We start from the raw sequence: 16,898 nt of genomic DNA, 5'->3' as shown, positions 1-16,898 counted from the left end.
CTATTCCTCTGACAGTGAGTGAGTTTCCCTCCCTTCATGGCATCTATGACAGCATTTCTTGTCACTTTTAGTTTTAAATTGTAACCATTCTTATTAAGGTAAAATAAAGTCTCAATAGTTTTGATTTGTATTTCCCTAATGGCTAAGGTAGCTGAATATTTTAAAATCATTTTGCATCAACTTGTGTTTCTTCTTTTGAGAAATTTCTTTTATGGCATGTCCTGACTTAACAGTGTTGTTTGATTTCTTGGATTTTACTTTTTTCAGTTCTTTGTACATTTCGGACTTCCACCTTCTGCAGATGTGTAACATATGAAGAAATTTAACCCTTGTTGGTTAGGTTTTTATAGTGATCAGTGGAAAATGGTGTAAGTAGTCTTACCCAGATGTAAACCCTGGAGCTACAATACTGACTGACTTTACAACGTGTGCTCACACGTGGCATAAATATTACGGGATGAACAAACCAATTTCTAATTGGACTTAAGGCCTTCCTCACTAGATGTAATTTAACAGGGCCCCCTCAAGTGGACCCCATCTTCTGTTCTTGGAGGAGAACCTAACAGTATTAATCTGCTAAATGAGTACAGTAGAAAACTGCTCCCTAAATTTTTTCATCTAAACCCATATATAGTGCATCTCCTAATTCCCATCGAAGACTCTTCTTTCTGCAACAGAGGGCGATTAACACAGAGATGCACAACTGGTCAATGTGCAGAGAATAAGAAACTGAGGAGTTGTTTATCTTTGAGTGGGACACGTGTGTCACCCCACCCCTGCCAAGTCACGGAGAGCATCCTGAGAAAGGGAGCAGAAAGACTGCAAGATCTAAAAGCTGTGGACTTCTGCAGAAACGTAGTGTTTAGGGAAATGGAAACAACCTAAATGTCCTTCAACTGAATGGATAGTGAAATGTGACACACACACACACACACACACACATACACACATACACACACATACACACACATACACACATACACACATACACACACACACACATACACACACACACACACACACACGATGGAACACTATTATCTGTAAAGAAAATGAAAGCACAAACTTTGCAGGTAGATGGATGGAATTAGAAAAATATCATATTGAGTAAGGTAACTCAGACCCAGAAAGACAAATATCACGTGTGCTTTTGCACTGGAGGCTCCTAACTCTAAACCTTCAGATGTAAGTTCACACTCTGGCGTCACTTACGAACCAGGAAAGTAAAAAGGGAGACTTGCTAAGGTATAGAATGGGGTGGGTGTAGCACGATGAATAAAAACCCAGAGACAGATATTGGGGTTCAACCTAAACACCAGAAAAGCAAAGCTGCCAGCCACTGGCTCTTACCTCTACCTCAGTCCAAAAAAGGCACTCTTGTCTCCCGAAATCCTCAGAATAAGACTGAGTCAGAAACCCGTCTCCTCCCATTATATATTCCTTTCCAGTGCTGGGATTAATGTTGTGCACCACTACTGCCCAGTTTCTGTGTCAAACTAGTGTGCCTATTGGGATTAAAGCCATGTGCTACCACTGCCTGGTCTGTTTGACTGATCAGTTAGGCTGTTTTTCTTTCTGATCTCCAGGAATGCTTTATTTACTAAAACACAAATAAAATATCACTAAAGGTGGAGAAGCATTAGGGATGGGAATTTCTTGGTTGGGGAAATGGGGAAGAGCAGACTTTTTAGTAAGGGAAGTAAATAAATACAAAACAAGAGATGAAAGAAAAACATAAGGTGTTTGAAAAAGTTGTAAAGTTTCATACTATTGAAATCGACCTATTAACTATTGAGCTAACAAATGTAAGTCTATATATAAACACACACAAGGAAGAGAGACAGAGACAGAGACAAAGACAGAGAGGCAGAGACAGAGACAGAAATTTTAGAATCTGTGCTGCCAATACTCCCAAGAAGATTCAAAGACCACCTAATAAAAACTCCAATTCCGGGCATGACATGTCCGCTTTGAGTTGTTGGTCAGGATTGTTCAAGAGACTCTCAAAGCATATAGCCTATTGATATTCCCTTGGTTTCCCACAAGAAGTGGAAGGCTAATTCCTTTGTGCCAAAGGCACCATGCATTTTAGACACAGGATGCAGAGGTCCCTGAGCTGGAATTGAACTGAGTGTCTTCTCTATGATGCTTTCATCATTCCAGAAGGCATCATGAAAATTTCCAAAGAAGGGAAGCAACTGACAATCTTATGCAGCTTTCGTATAGGAAGCAGCAAAGTTCTATGAGATACAGAAGAGTCCAATTCACAATGATGTACACTATGGTCATACCAGACCCTAAGATTCTTTTCGCCTAGAGACAAGGATGAGAGTGTTTTGGGGATGCTATGGCAACATGGCTTTCTTTTCTCTCCACAGATATTCCAATTGACACTGGAACTTTGCAAACAGAGAGATAGGATGGAAGAAAAATGTTGTGTAAACAGCCTCAATTCCAGCTTCTCTGTCCTTATGATTATCATCAGAAATCCCTCTGATGATACTCACCTTTGAGAAGCTATAAGGATTTGAAATGGCACTAGGCGTTCTTCAACAGGAGTTTGTGATTTATTTAATTAGTTTGTGGATTTGAATTATTGTGGTAGGTGACATCTTTGTCTTGATAATCGGAACAATGTCAGTGTCCTGAGTTTCTTTGTGATGTAGTTTTTAAGTTGCTACAAGTCCTCCCTGCCTCCTCTCTTCCTCACTGTTTTAGGGTTTAGTTGTTGGGAAGAGACACCATGACCACAGAAACTTTTATAAGGTAAGAATGGCCAAGATCAAAAACAACTTATACTGGAGAGGTTGTAGGGAAAAGGGAACACTTCTGCATTGCTGGTGGGAATGTAAGCTGGTACAACCCCTTTGGATGTCAGTGTGGTGATTTCTCAGAAAATGAGGAGAGAACCTTCCTCAAGACCCAGTAATACCACTTTTGGGTATATACCCAAAGGATGCTCAATTGTGCCACAAGGACATGTGTTCAACCATGTCTATAACAGCTTTGTTTGTCATAGCCAGAACCTGGAAACCAACTTTGCTCCTATTGTGTATTTTTCTGAATGATTTGGTCCAAGAGGTAGGGGATGACAAACTTATTATAGGCGTTAGCAGTAGTCTTTCTACGAGACAAGGAAGCCTCTGAAGTTCACTTTCAGTCTCTGTCCTCTTGCTGCACCGGCTCGATATCCTATCAGACAGGAGTCTTTCTACCCTGTCCCCTTCTAAGCTTCAACTTTTCCACATCATCTTTCTAGAATATTTTGCTATCTCCCTTGATTCCTGCCCTCTTCTCAACTTTGCTACACTCTTCCTCGAGGACACTGCCCTTACAATCTCCTTCCTAGTAACACTTGAAACCATTCCCCGGGGGGAAAAACAAAACAAAACAACTACTTTTGTAAATTGATGTTCCTGTCCTGCTGGGTCCCTCCCACAGCCGTTCAAGCATTATCTCAGAGCAAACTTTCTATTTCCCCTTCTGTCACATCCTGACTGTACTTGGTTTGTAGATGGAAGCTCATCCCTCCGCCCCACTGACACCCACCAATTGGGTTATGCCATAATCTTCTCTGATCCAGTAGTAGAGTCTTCCCCTTAATACCAGTCCCCTATTAATGATGAAACTTTGGGAATTTTTTTTTTTTTTTTTTTTTTTTTTTTTTTTTTTTTTTTTTTTTTTTTTTTGCCACCAGGACTACTAAAGAAGTGAGTCAACATCCATACCCTATTTCCTCTATTGTCCTCTTGTCTTCTCCAAGCTTAACTCCCGTCTGCTCTGAGTCCCGACACAGGTCCTATCTTCATCAGATTCTTTAACAGCCCTGTCACCTACTGCTGCAGGCCTCAGCTAGCTCTTCCCAGGGAGCTTGCTTAGTCAGTTCTGGCTTACAAAAGATGAACATGCTGTTTGCTGATGATACAAATAGAGAGCCTTAAAGGGAAGCTTAAATTACCTGAGTCTCATGAATAAAAAGGCATCAAAACTGAAGCTTAATTACCTTCCAGTACAAAAGGCAGAGCTTGTTTTCTCTTTGTGCTAGCAGGGTTCCCACTGAGATAGGTAAATTCACAAAACAGGCTTCATGCAAAGCAAACCACAAACTACCATGCCGTTGCTTGCTTAAAGGCCTTGCCTTTTCAATAGCTGCTCTCAATAATTGTCCCTATGTCTCATGGTAAATGATTGGATATTTCCAGACGGAAAGATAAAATTAAAGTTTTATGCATGTTGTGAGGATCTGAGAAAGTGATTAAGATGCATGGAAATCAGACTTTAAGGTGACACACTTATATTAAAACATCCAGGTGTAACATCAGTTGACAGTGTTCTGGGAAGTTGTTAATCTAGTCTTGGTAATAATTATAAACAGTGACCACTAAAGCTCTTTAAAATAATATCATAACCACAAGCACAAAGCTTCATTTCCCTTTGGTTGTTTGCTTTTCTAGATACAGACTTGCTGATCCTTGTCAAATTCCTTTAATTTAGATTTTATAGTCAGGAGGTTCATCCTTGCTTTCTGTGAAATACATGGTTTTTATGATTGTACCCCATAATGTAAAAAATCCTAATTTTGATCCATCCTACAACCATGAGTCTGTATTGGTTCAATGTTTCTAATCTTCAGTGGTTGAGAGACCTGGAATCAGCTCTCCTGTCACTGTGGTTAAGGAAGGAGGATCCAGTCGAGGTCCAGAAGGGTTCAGAAGCTCATGTCAAAAGGTAAAGTTGGTTTGTGGAAACACAAAGGACAGAAATTGAGAACACATGTTATTAATAATTTTTAAGAAATCATTTTTTGTACTTAACTATTTTTGTACTTCAATAAACAAACATGCGGCTGTGGGTATGTGGATGCTCATCTCTAGGAGATGCTGTGGCAGTTTTCTAGAATTCTTGAGCTGGTCTCATTCTGTACTGTCGAGTGTCTGTGGAGGGTGCGTTCTGCAAACCTCTAGTGGATGCTGAGGAGCCAATAGCACAAGATGCAATGCACACTGTTTGTTCTCCTCTATCTTTATGACACAGTTTGCTTCCTATTACTTTGCTTAGAGAGAAACAAACAAAACAACTATAAAGTTGCTTTGTTCACAGTTTCACGAAGAGGATTCATTCTTCCAGACACCAGCAGCTTTAGCCCATGATTATTTTCATGTTATTTGCTCATTAAGTTCAAGGAACAAGAAATTTGTGCCATTCCTGGGACCACATTAAGAATGCACATTCTCCAGCAACCGTTCTATAAAGATATTATATAATTAGACACATTTTCTTCCTTCCTTCCTCTCTCTTTATCTTCTTCCTTCTTTCTCTCTCTTCTTTCTCCCTTCCTTTGTTCCTTCATTTCTCCCTCTTCTCTCCCTTCTCTCCCTTCCTCCTCGTCCTCCTCCTCCTCTTCCTCCTCCTCCTCCTCCTCCTCCTCCTCCTCCTCCTCCTCCTCCTTCTTCTTCTTCTTCTTCTCACAATGTCTCTGGTTGTTCTGGAACTCACTATATAGAACACCTTGGTCCGAAACTCATAGTAATCCATATGCATCTGATTCTGGGGTGCTGGACTTAAAGATCTGAGCCACCATACTGAATTCTAAAATATTTATGCAAGAAGCTATACACAAAGCTTAGGTTGGAAGGAGACATTGGGAGCTTAAATAAAAGAGGAGGTAAGTTAAATACAGTGTTTTCTTTAATGAAAGGTCTAAGTTCTTTATTTTAAATGGAAAACCACAATAATGTCATATGTTAAGCTATCTAGTAGAAATGAGTTTTCTCTATGGAATTGTGGAAAAGGGAAGTGGGATTTATGTAAACAATAGAACTAGTGGAATTTGACAGATGTTTCTTAGGATTCTTATGTTAAAACAAAACAAAAGAAATAAATAAAACACTAAAATTCAGATTTATTATATTTGTGTGTATACACATGAACTCATGTAATCATAATGAATAATTTAACCATGTTAATAACTTAAAATATAAACTTCATTCACCACCTTAATATCAATTCAGTGCCTCATTGCAAAAGTATTTCCAATATTAGCTATTAAGACCACAGAAATATACAAAAAAGTAAAAATGTTATTCCTAAGTTTATCATTAATATTACAATTAATAGTCAAACATACATGTGTCAGAAACATTAAAATAACTAATAATTTTAAATTCATAAAAGGTTCTTATATATGTTAGGCAATATAGCATAATGTTGAGGAAATAATATATAAATCAAGAGAACTACAAATCTCAAAAATAACTCACGCATTTATTGCCAACTGATTTTGATAAAGAAGCAAAGACAGTTTAGTGGAAGAAGGACAGTCATTTCAATAAAATGTGTTCTGTGATTGGATATTACTATCTCTTAAATCTACACACAGACCTAACCCTTTCCATAAACATTAACTTAAAATGACTCAAAAGCTTAATTTGGAAGGCAAAGCCATAGAAGAAAATCTAGGTGACTTGGTGTTTATGAATAACAGTAGATGTAACACTGAAAGCACAATTTATAAAAACTGATAAATTATGGACCTCATTAAAATTAAAAACACTTGCTCTGTGATTTACACAGCTAAGGAATGAAAATGCAGGCCTTGGAAGAGAACACAATTCAACAATATTTGATAAAAGATTAGTATGTAACGTAGACAAACAAACCTTAAGAAAATTTAGCAGTAAGGAACAAATGGTGTCTTAGTTAGGGCTTCTACTGATATGAAGAGAATATTATCACAACAATGTTTTTTTTCATATTACAACACAATTACTAATTATATTCACAAAACATGGGTTGGGAAGATGGATCAGTTGGCAAAATTCTTGGTGTACAGTGTGGGGACCTGTGCTTGGATCCTCAGGTAAAATGATGGTGTCTGTAGTACCAGCACCGAGAGGGATAGAGACAGGTAGATCCCTACAGTTCACTGGCCAGTCATCCAGATGAATCAGCGAGCTTCAGGTTTACTGAGAGACGTGTCTCTGCAGGTAGATCCAGATTTCTAGAGTTTTATATAAGGTACTCTTTTGAACCCAATGTAAACATTCCAGCATCTGTCCATGCTGTTGTCCCTGTTAGTTGTTCGTTTTTCTTCATTGTTGAGCACTTTGGTTGCATGGTTGCACCATCGTGAGCTTATCCAGTGGACATCTGTGTTTGTCTCATCCAGGCTGTTAAACTTTATGCCTTTTGTATCGGGTTGCTTTTAAGATTTCCTCTTTATCATTGATTTTGAACAATGCGATTATGATGTACCTCGGCATCGTTTTCTTTGAGCGTCTTCTATGGCAGTTTCTGGAACCTCATTGATTTTATAAGCTTATAAATCTTCCTTGCCTAAACGTTGGAAGCATACAAAATACAGTTATTATATTAGTTGATTTTTCCATTGTTGTAATAAAATGCCTAAGTTTGGTAATTCATAAAGTAAAGCGATTCATTTAGCTCACAGTTTTGAAGACAGAAAGCCCAAACAACCATCAGCCATTCCGGTAGAATTGTCCTGATTCCCTGACATCATTGCAATGTTGTCTGTGTAAGACAGATCACAGAGAGATGGGAAGACAACGACTGGTCTTAGAAACCTTGTTCTGATGGAAACTAGCTTTGGGTCTCCACATCTGTTCTGGTCTCCCCTAACAGTGACACTTTGAATGACCTCACTTTGAGTACATCTCTCTACTTCTTTTTTTTTTTTTTATGAAAGAAAACATTTAATCAAGGTGGTTTACAGTTCCGAGGCTTAGTCCATTATCATGGTGGGAAAACACGGTGGCATGCAGACTAGTCATGGTGCTGGAGGAAAAGCTGGAGCTGAGAGTCCTACATCTTGATCCGCAGGCAGCAGGGAGTAAACTGTTTACAACACTGAGTGTAGCTTGAGCAAAGGAGACCTCAAAGTGAACCTCCATAGTGACACTTCCTCCAACAGGGCCACATCCATTCCAATAAAGCCACACCTCCTAAAAGTGCCACTCCCTCTGACAACCATTTTTCAAACCACCACAGGCCTTAATATGGAAACTTGCTTGTGTGCATGAGAAAAAAACCCAGCTAGTTCACTGAATGAGAGCACACACAGAGGACAGAAAAGCTGACTCTACTGAGGCCAAGCTAACCCAGCTAGCTCCAGACCTAAGAGACAGCCTCTGGGGGAGGGGGGGTATCATGAATTCACTGAGGCCAAGCTAACCCAGCTAGCTCCAGACCTAAGAGACAGCCTCTGGGGGGGAGGGGGGGTTATCGTGAATTCACTGAGGCCAAGCTAACCCAGCTAGCTCCAGACCTAACAGACAGCTTCTGGGGGGTATCATGAATTCACTGAGGCCAAGCTAACCCAGCTAGCTCCAGACCTAACAGACAGCCTCTGGCGGTGTCGTGAATCCACTGAACACCACAAGAGTCACCTGCCTAAGGCCAGCTCAAGGTAATGAATGACCTGCGGAATTACTAGTGGAGTCAGTTTTGAAGTTGGTTCTTATACACCTGATATAATATACATCTAACCAGGTGTTACTATACAATTAACTGAGGGTGACTAGGAAGTCTTTAGTGCACTCATTTATACTGCTATTCTGAGAAAAGCTGAGCATTGTTTGAGGATGGATTTTTTTAATTATTTTATTTTTTTTATTTAGTAAAAATTTCTGCCTCCTCCCTGCCTCCCATTTACCCCCTCCCTCCTCCGCTCTCCCCCCCTCTCCTGTCCAGAGAGCAGTAAGGGTTCCCTGCCCTATGGGAAGTCCAAGATCCTCCCCCCTCCATCCAGGTCTAGGAAGGTAAGCATCCAAACAGGCTTGCCCCCTACCCCCCAAAGCCAGTATGTGTAGTTGGGTCCAAATCCCGTGTCATTGTCCTTGGCTTCTCAGCAGCCCTCATTGTCCGCCATGTTCAGGGAGACCGGTTTTATCTCATGCTTTTTCAGTCCCAGTCCAGCTGGACTTGGTAAGCTCTGAATAGATCAGCCCCACCATCTCAGTGGGTGGGAGCACTCCTCGCAGTCCAGACTTCCTTGCTCATGTTTTCCTTCCTTCTGCTCCTCATTTGGACCTTGGGCGCTCAGTTCGGTGCACCAATGTGTGGCTCTGTCTTTATCTCCATCCATCGCCAGATGAGGGTTCTGTCCAGATGGAACTCCACTGCACCGGCTATCACAACAATGTTTATAAAGGAAAAGCATTTAGTTGGGGTGGCTCACAGTTTCAGAGGATTTGCCCATTGTTATCACGGTGTGAGATGGTGACACATAAGCAGGCATGGGCTGGAGAAGGAGCTGAGAGTCCTATATCTTTCCTCATAGGCAACAGGAAGAGGTCTGACATACTGGGTGTGGCTTGGGCAATTTTGAGATGCTAAAGCTCCCTCAAACAGTGATATACTTCCAACAAGGTCATACACACTCCAACAAAGCCAAACTTCCTAGTAGTGCCACTCCCCATGAGCTTATGAGAGCCAATTACGTTCAAACTACAACAAATGACTAAGTTTAAAAACTAACCGAAGGTAATAACAACAGCAACAACAACAACAGCAGCAGCAGCAGCAGCAACAACAACAACAAGAACAACAAGAAGACAAGCCAGTAAAGAAGAAGCACGGCAAGCAATTATATGAAAAGATGTTTGACATCTCAAGTCACCGGAGACCTGGGCTTTGAAACCAGGAGGCGCAGCAGAGTCATTTAGATGGTTAAAACATCCAAGTTGTGACAATAAATGCTGGTGAAGGTAGAGAGAAAAAAAAAGCAAAAGCTTTCACCTGTTGCTGGGGACACAAGGTCCAGAGTGCCAATGAAACACCCGACAAAACTAAACACCAGACCTAATGACCCATTTTCGTAGATTTTAGCCAAAAGGTTTGAGACTTTCATCACAACATGAAGGCTTAAAGCAACTTTCATCCCCAGTGTCAAAATTAGGAAGCACCTGCATGTCCTTCAGCAGTGTAAGAAGCAAACACAGAGCAGTGCTTCTATGAGCAGTCAACCTATTTCCCAGGGGCTGCCATGACAAAGCATCACAAAATGCGTAGCTCAGTGACAGAAATTAATTTTCACACCATTTTTGAGACTCATAGTCTGCAGTTGAAGTCTTGGTAGTTTAAAGCCCTAATGAGGGCTACAAGGGAGAATCCACTCACCTCTCTTCCCTAGGGTCTGGCGATTTGCTTGTAGTCTTTGGCATTCATGGGAACATGGCATAGTAACTGCAGCCTCCAAATGGATTTCATTCTCCATGTGCCTAAGTCTCTGATTCATCTGTTCACTTCCTAGAACATGGTCAGATTAAAGTCCATCCTAATGATCTGAAGTTATTACCCTGCAAAGACCCCCATTTCCAAACAAAGTAATATTCAGGGTAATTAGAACTTGACAATGTTTTGCACAGAAGAAGCAATTTCAACCATAGCACAGTGGACCATTATTCAGCAATAATATTTAAGTGAGATATCAAGTCACTAAAGGATTCCTGTATTATCACGATATGGCATCCTTGGAAAGTTAATACTAGAGAGGGTTAAAAAGATGAACAGTTGTAAGGGATTCAGAGAGCAAAGAGGAAGGATGTGTGCATGGAGCACAGAAGACTTATTAGAACTTTGGCATTATTATGTGTAAAGTGGCAGTGAATTATCCATACCCCAACCTCTATAGGTGGATAACACAAAGATTATATGGCCCGATATTGGCTTAACAGTTGTGGCAAATTTATAAATGGATACAAAAGATGATTTGTGAGGGGTTTAAGAGAGTACATGCTTACAGGGAAACCCTGTCTTGAAAAACCAAAAAAAAAAAAAAAAAAATTCGGTTCAATTTCCATGCATATCCAAAATTTGTGTGCAAACGACGTCTATTACTTTGCCTAAAAACAATTTCAAAAGCCTCCAGATCACAGACAGCTTCTTTCGTCTGGGTGGCCAGGAAGAAGTTCTCTGAATCAGTTACCTTTACATCTGGCCTGAAGGACAAGGTTCTTCTTGTGAAGCTCAGGTGGGAGAGGTTTGAGTGGCATGGAGAGTGGCAGGGCAGGGGAAAGATATTGGGTATCAGGGACCACCATGAGGAGCAAGGGTGGAAGGACTGGGAAGGGCATGCAAAGGAGGCACAGTGGCTAGATCAAGTAGGCGTCTTTGTTGTTTTTAAATCAGTACTGTGTAGTCTGGCATTTTTTTTTAAAAAAAGGTTTAATCAGGATAGTCTAGGATATGATCTGTTTGTAAAATATCACTGACTTCTGCCTGTCCAAGAAAAATTGTAAAGGGATGTAAAACTTGAGTTAGGAACACTAGTGAGTGAGGAAGTGCCATATTTGCTCAAGAAAAAGTAATAATGGTTCAGACTTAGGTGAGGTCAAAGAGTAGAGAGGTATGGAGTATAAGAGATACATTGTTGACGGTAATTGAAGGGAGAACTGCTTGCTATGCCAATCATCTAAATATGTGGGATTATCAAATCGCTTGCAGCCTGAAGTCCATTTCTTTTTGGCAGTTCATATACCTTTCCACGAAATAAAATTTCTTAGATCAAACATTGCTGAAGCAAATGGGTCTTGTAAATGTGTGCATAATATTTGCTTTTCATAGTGTTTGTTGTGATGAGGTTTGGCTCATGACTAAAACTGACTTTCTGTAGGCATATTTTGAAAACCTTTACCTTCATTTTTGTCCCGCAAATGTTAATTAGACCATCTTCTTTTATAAAGAGACAATATGTTACAACTGAGAATCTTTCTGCTTGTAACAAATGAATATATGCATTTGTGTTATTTACATTTTTAAGACAATGTCTTAAATACAAGCAGACACTGGTCTATTTATTAAATATTACCATATTACCATATAGCAAGGGGTATTCAATCACAAGCTGACAAAGAAAGAAAGGTCTAATAATATTATTACTAGAATAGTCTAAACAACAAGTGTGGCATGTTTTGTCTCAGTATTTTAAGACTGTAGCAAAAGACTTGAAAGCAAAGAAAAAAACTTCACTTAAAATAACATGACAAAGTGGTTTCATTTATTTGCAGAGAAGATAAACTTCAAAATATTAACAAGTTTTGAGAATTTAACCAAATAATTTTAATCTTTGAAAAGCAAATACTTTGCTTCCTTTTGCAGAGAAACCAAATGTGGAAGGATGATGTACTGCTAGACAAGAATGTCTGAAAGGTAACAGGTATTTAGAGTAAAGCATAATACGGTGTTATGGAAAATTTTATTTTATGCTATTTAGCTCACTAGTACTTTTAAAAAATATGTTTTATTCTTAAAATAATTAGGGATTATTAGGGAGTATATTTGCTTAATAGATAAGACATTGCATCCTTGGAATGTACTTGCAGAGTGTGACACTGTTATCTTTATAATTCATTCTAGGACACTTGTGCTTTGCTCCTTGACGCTGATTGCTATTTCCACTACCAAGAGCAAAGCATAGCAATAAAAACTAAACCATACTATATCCTTTTAAAAACCCCAAATGGGGAGTAAGCTTTGACTTGTTTTTGTTGTTTCAGTTTTTGCAAATACACTTTTTATATGAAAAGTATGGGTTCATAAGACATTTTACATTTTTAAGTTGAATAAGTGTTGTGCGATTAAAACACAGTTGTTGTTACAGTAAATATGTCAGAATGGGGAAGGTGGTTGGATGTGTTGAGTTTATTCTGGCAATCAAAGTTTTTAACCTAGATAGTTAAAAGCTAACTGTAGCCTTCCTAGAAAGTTTACATTGGACTCCCTAAGTTTTAGTCATCTTTTAGTTCAAGGGTTAAGAGGAAATAGAAGTCTCCTCTACCCCTAAACCCCCCCCCTCAAAAAAAAAAAAGAAAAAAAAGAAAAAAACCTCTCAGTGCATACACAAAAGTTTCCAGAATACCCAACTACAATTTATCTACAGGTTTTCAGATGACAGGTGCATCTAAGTGTTCTTTAATAAAATATTCATGATAGATAGTAAGTCGTGTAATAATGTAAACACAAGTTAGGAAGCTATAAAGTTAAAATAGAACTCCCTCGCCCCTATTTACGAGCTGCCTTCATTGGAAACATGTAAATACAATTTTATTTGTATGTGTTTCTGTCATGTGTGAGAGGTCCTAAGTGTCCCCCTAGCAAGATTGCTCACTGCATGGGAGGAGAGAGAGCTCAGGGAGAAAACCTAGATACACCGGAAGCTCCAACAGCACCAGTGTCTGGAGGACTCCAGAGCTGAATGAGCAAGACTGGAAGAGACTTGTGCACTGATCTCAGAAAGGGGCCGGGAGGGATTGCGCGGCTCATTGAGCTAGCTTGTGGCAGCACAGGAGAGGGCGTTTGCCTTCCCTCTACCCCGAAAGGATTCTTCTTTCTTTTTTCAGCGCATTTTCTTTTTGCACAGATGTTTTTATTTTCAGTCCAGTTCGCTCCCTGGTAGCTTAATTTACACTGAACCAAAAGACCTTTGAGAGGGTGATTTTTAGAGTCTGGCAAAACAAAGATCTCTACCGATCAAAACACCTGCGTCTTAACCGGCAGAGAGAATGGTTTTTCGTAAGTGAACCTTTGTAGCTAGATGCGTGCATACGTATGCGTGCACGTAAACCTCAGCATTGGTTTCTATACCTTCTGTAAGTAAGTTTGCCCCCTTAAAGTTCCTTTCTCCGCCACCCACTCGCTACCACAGTGCATCTGATGGACTCTGGGCAGAACCTCTCACCCCTACAGGCGGCTAGGAAACTGTTGCTTCTATGCTTCTGGTGTCCAGGCCTCAAAACAGGAGACCTAGAGGTCAACAGAAAGCAAAGGACTAAAGGAAATGCTCTCTTGCGGCTCCCTCTACGGTCCTCCTCAGTCATTCCGGGTGCCCGCCTCCTAAGCCCCTTAGAAAGTTGATGCAGAAGCCGGGCAGAAGAACCAACAGATTAGTGCTGCGGGTTCCAGAAGGCGGAGCAGTGAGTCCGGTGTGGCAGCTGTCATCTCTCCTTGCCTTCCTGTGTACCCAGATCCTAAAGAGCTCACAGCGCCTAACTGGGGGCTCACTGTCCCCGCGAAGTAGTCACATCTCCAACTCCTAGAGCTCGCCCCCACTCCCGGACACTGCAGCGGGGACGCTCCTGGACGCCTGGAGGAACCGCTCCACGCTCCCTTGCACAGGCTGCATCCGCTGCATCCAGGGTTCCGCAGCCTGCAGCTCAGCCTGGTAACTTCGCGGCTGGAGCATGCCGACTTGCACCTGAGCATCCCCAACTCGCTCCGCCTTCACCCAGAGCGACGGCAGGGGGCGGGGGAAGGGGGCGGAGGACTCTGATTCCCTGGTGTACCCAGGAAGTTGTCCTTTAAAAAGAACATCTTCAGCCAGCCTTTGAGCGCCGCCTCGTCAGAGCAGCATGTGGACTGGTTCGCCAGGCCCCCTAAGTGTTCTGGGCTGCCACCGCCGCCTCAGTACGAGCAGCTGCTGTGGGCAGCGAGAGCCACGCGCAGGTCGAGGAGCAGGGGCGCGGGGGTTCTTCATCTCCCGATTGCTGTTGGCCTCTTCTTTTCGAGAGGTGGTAGTCACTGTTGCTGCTGAGAAGCCAGCCTGCATTTCCCTGCCTGCTGGTCGCCCAGTGAGGAGTTGAGACCGCACCTCCATCCGGGACACACATGGCTTGTTACCTGGTCATCAGTTCGAGACATCTCAGCAATGGACACTACAGGGGCATTAAGGGAGTCTTCAGAGGACCTCTCTGCAAGAATGGATCTCCGTCTCCGGTAATGTGCACACGAGCGCGCACACCCATCCACACATGCTCAAAAACCAGATGAAAACAAAAAGAGGCAGTGAGAGATGCTGTCCTGCCTGATTGGGTGGGTTAGACTCTTAGGGCGTAAGCACTAGCTTCAGTTATGACAGCAGACACACTTTGTAACAATTATGGAGAGGGGTGTGTGTTTACATGTTTCGTGTCATCCAGGGCATTTTGATCTGTAGTGTTTTGCATACGAATATTTCCCGAACACAGTAACTGCAAGGATGAAGGTAGAGCCCCCTGCAGAGTCTGCTTAGGAATCCGCTGGTTTGGGTAGCGGAGAAACTTTGAGTGACACTTTAGAGCGTGCTTTTGTGAACTCATACTTTTCAGATTGGTTTAATAATTTTACAGCTGTTTCATAAGAAGATAAACTCCTCAAAGGGTCTGTTTTGTCAAACTGAAAAGATGCATTGTTAAGTCCAAGGCTCAGTTAGATTCGTTAGAAGGAAGTGGATGACTTCCTTTGTGGAAATCCATATGGGGTTGTTTGTTGTATTACATAAAAAATATCTTAACCTGCAAATTGAGTGCTTTTATTTAACTTAGTAAACTGTTCAGATACTGTTATCCAGAATCAAAGGCCTTGCTATATTTATCAATTAATTAATTCACAGTACTACTAACTATCTAATCTTTTAAGGGTTCAAATGTGTTTAAAGAAAATGTGTATATGTATGTGTGTATGCATGCATAGTTTGAATATGTACGAGTATATAATCAGTTTTAGACTAAATGACCCCATATCCAAACTTAATGAACAACTTTTCTATTCTGATACTAAGAGAGTTATTTTTACTTTGCATGACATGGACAGAAAAGGCTTAATTTGACTGAGTATTTTGTGCCTCCCGCTGTCCATTACAGCTCAATACTTTGTTAGTGGGAATTATTTGCAACTGCTGTGTATTATTATAACTACCTCTGATTTTCAACATCTGTGATTTGCTGAAGGAATCTGGAATCTGGAGGTTCATGTACTCAGATGCATCACCAATATTCTCAATGACAACCTCTTCCTTCATATTCTCATGTGCTTTAAAATGTGTGTTGATGTAACACCCCCAGCTAAAATTTAGAGAGCCAGAAATGTTACATGGAAAACCCTGTTTGCATTAACAGATACAATGAAACTCACAGGGCTAGAAAGGAACTTGGCAGTTCCAGCCAACTGAAAAATACAGCCCAGAGTCAGCCCGAGCAGCAGGTCTGACTCTTGCCTGCTTTAAAGCGTCTAAAGACTGGAGTTTGTGCAGTCTCAGCAAACCCATACAGTGTCCAACAACTCATGGTGTCAGGAGCATCTTCCTCAGTGCAAACCATTCCTATCACTCCTTCCTTAAACACATGTTGCCTTGTAAGCATCTAATGCTCCAGTTATCTTCCAGGCATTTTTTTCCCTGGTGCATTATTAGTCTCCGTGGCTGTCTCTAAAACCTTCCTGAGTTGAGTTTTTGTGTGGCAGTCCTCAATACTCAGTACATCTCAATACTTGAGATCAAAGGAGACAGATCTCATCATTATTACACAGTTTGATTCTATTCAAGAATGAGAATATGATGTTGAGTTAAACATCTCTTGTCTTTAAAGAGGAAGTTTCTGTCATTTGGTCAAGAATATCTGTGTCTTTCTGGTTGCCTATGTCCCCAAAGCCTAGCCAACCTCATGTAAACTGAGTGTGTAAATGTGGATGGCAGATGCTGGCCTACTATCCACAAGGTTGCGCTGGTTGTCCAGGGTACAGCTGCACACCTATGGTGCACTCTTTTTATAGTTTACTTGGTTAATTGCATGACATGTGTCAATTTATTTAAGTTGTTTTCAATCTCTTCAGTTTGGCTCACTGGATAATGCTCACCAAAATTATGTAGGAGCTATTTAGAAATGTGTTATGTAGTTTTAATATGTAGCCCACAAACCCATTCTCTTTCTTTTTTTCTTTTTCTTTTTACATTTTATCATTGAATACATGTCTTTTTCAGTGTTTGACCAGTCTCACATGAACTGAGTTGTATGGGAAACTGATACTTATTAACCCTTCTCTGTCACTGAAGGTTGTTGAGATTAGTCTTCATTTGGTTTAAATTCTCTTTCCATTGCATGATATCTTTCTTTCTAAGGCAAAATAAG

The 16,898-nt window shown here is 40.8% G+C and overlaps 1 protein-coding gene across 1 annotated transcript in view; it reads left to right on the top strand.

Annotated features, from left to right (window-relative positions):
• The first annotated feature begins 14,622 nt into the window (after positions 1–14,622).
• The window catches only part of Znf804b (zinc finger protein 804B), a 464,439-nt gene continuing 462,163 nt past the window's right edge, over positions 14,623–16,898 (top strand). Inside the window, exon 1 of the mRNA XM_038315550.1 lies at positions 14,623–14,730. Within this exon, the coding sequence (XP_038171478.1) occupies positions 14,623–14,730 (108 nt within the window). The remainder of the gene's footprint in view (positions 14,731–16,898) is intronic.

This window comes from Arvicola amphibius, chromosome 18 (genome assembly GCF_903992535.2).
Source record: "Arvicola amphibius chromosome 18, mArvAmp1.2, whole genome shotgun sequence".
Lineage (NCBI taxonomy): Eukaryota > Metazoa > Chordata > Mammalia > Rodentia > Cricetidae > Arvicola > Arvicola amphibius.
Note: the sequence above shows the minus strand (reverse complement) of the source record. Positions and strands in the feature narration are given on the sequence as shown.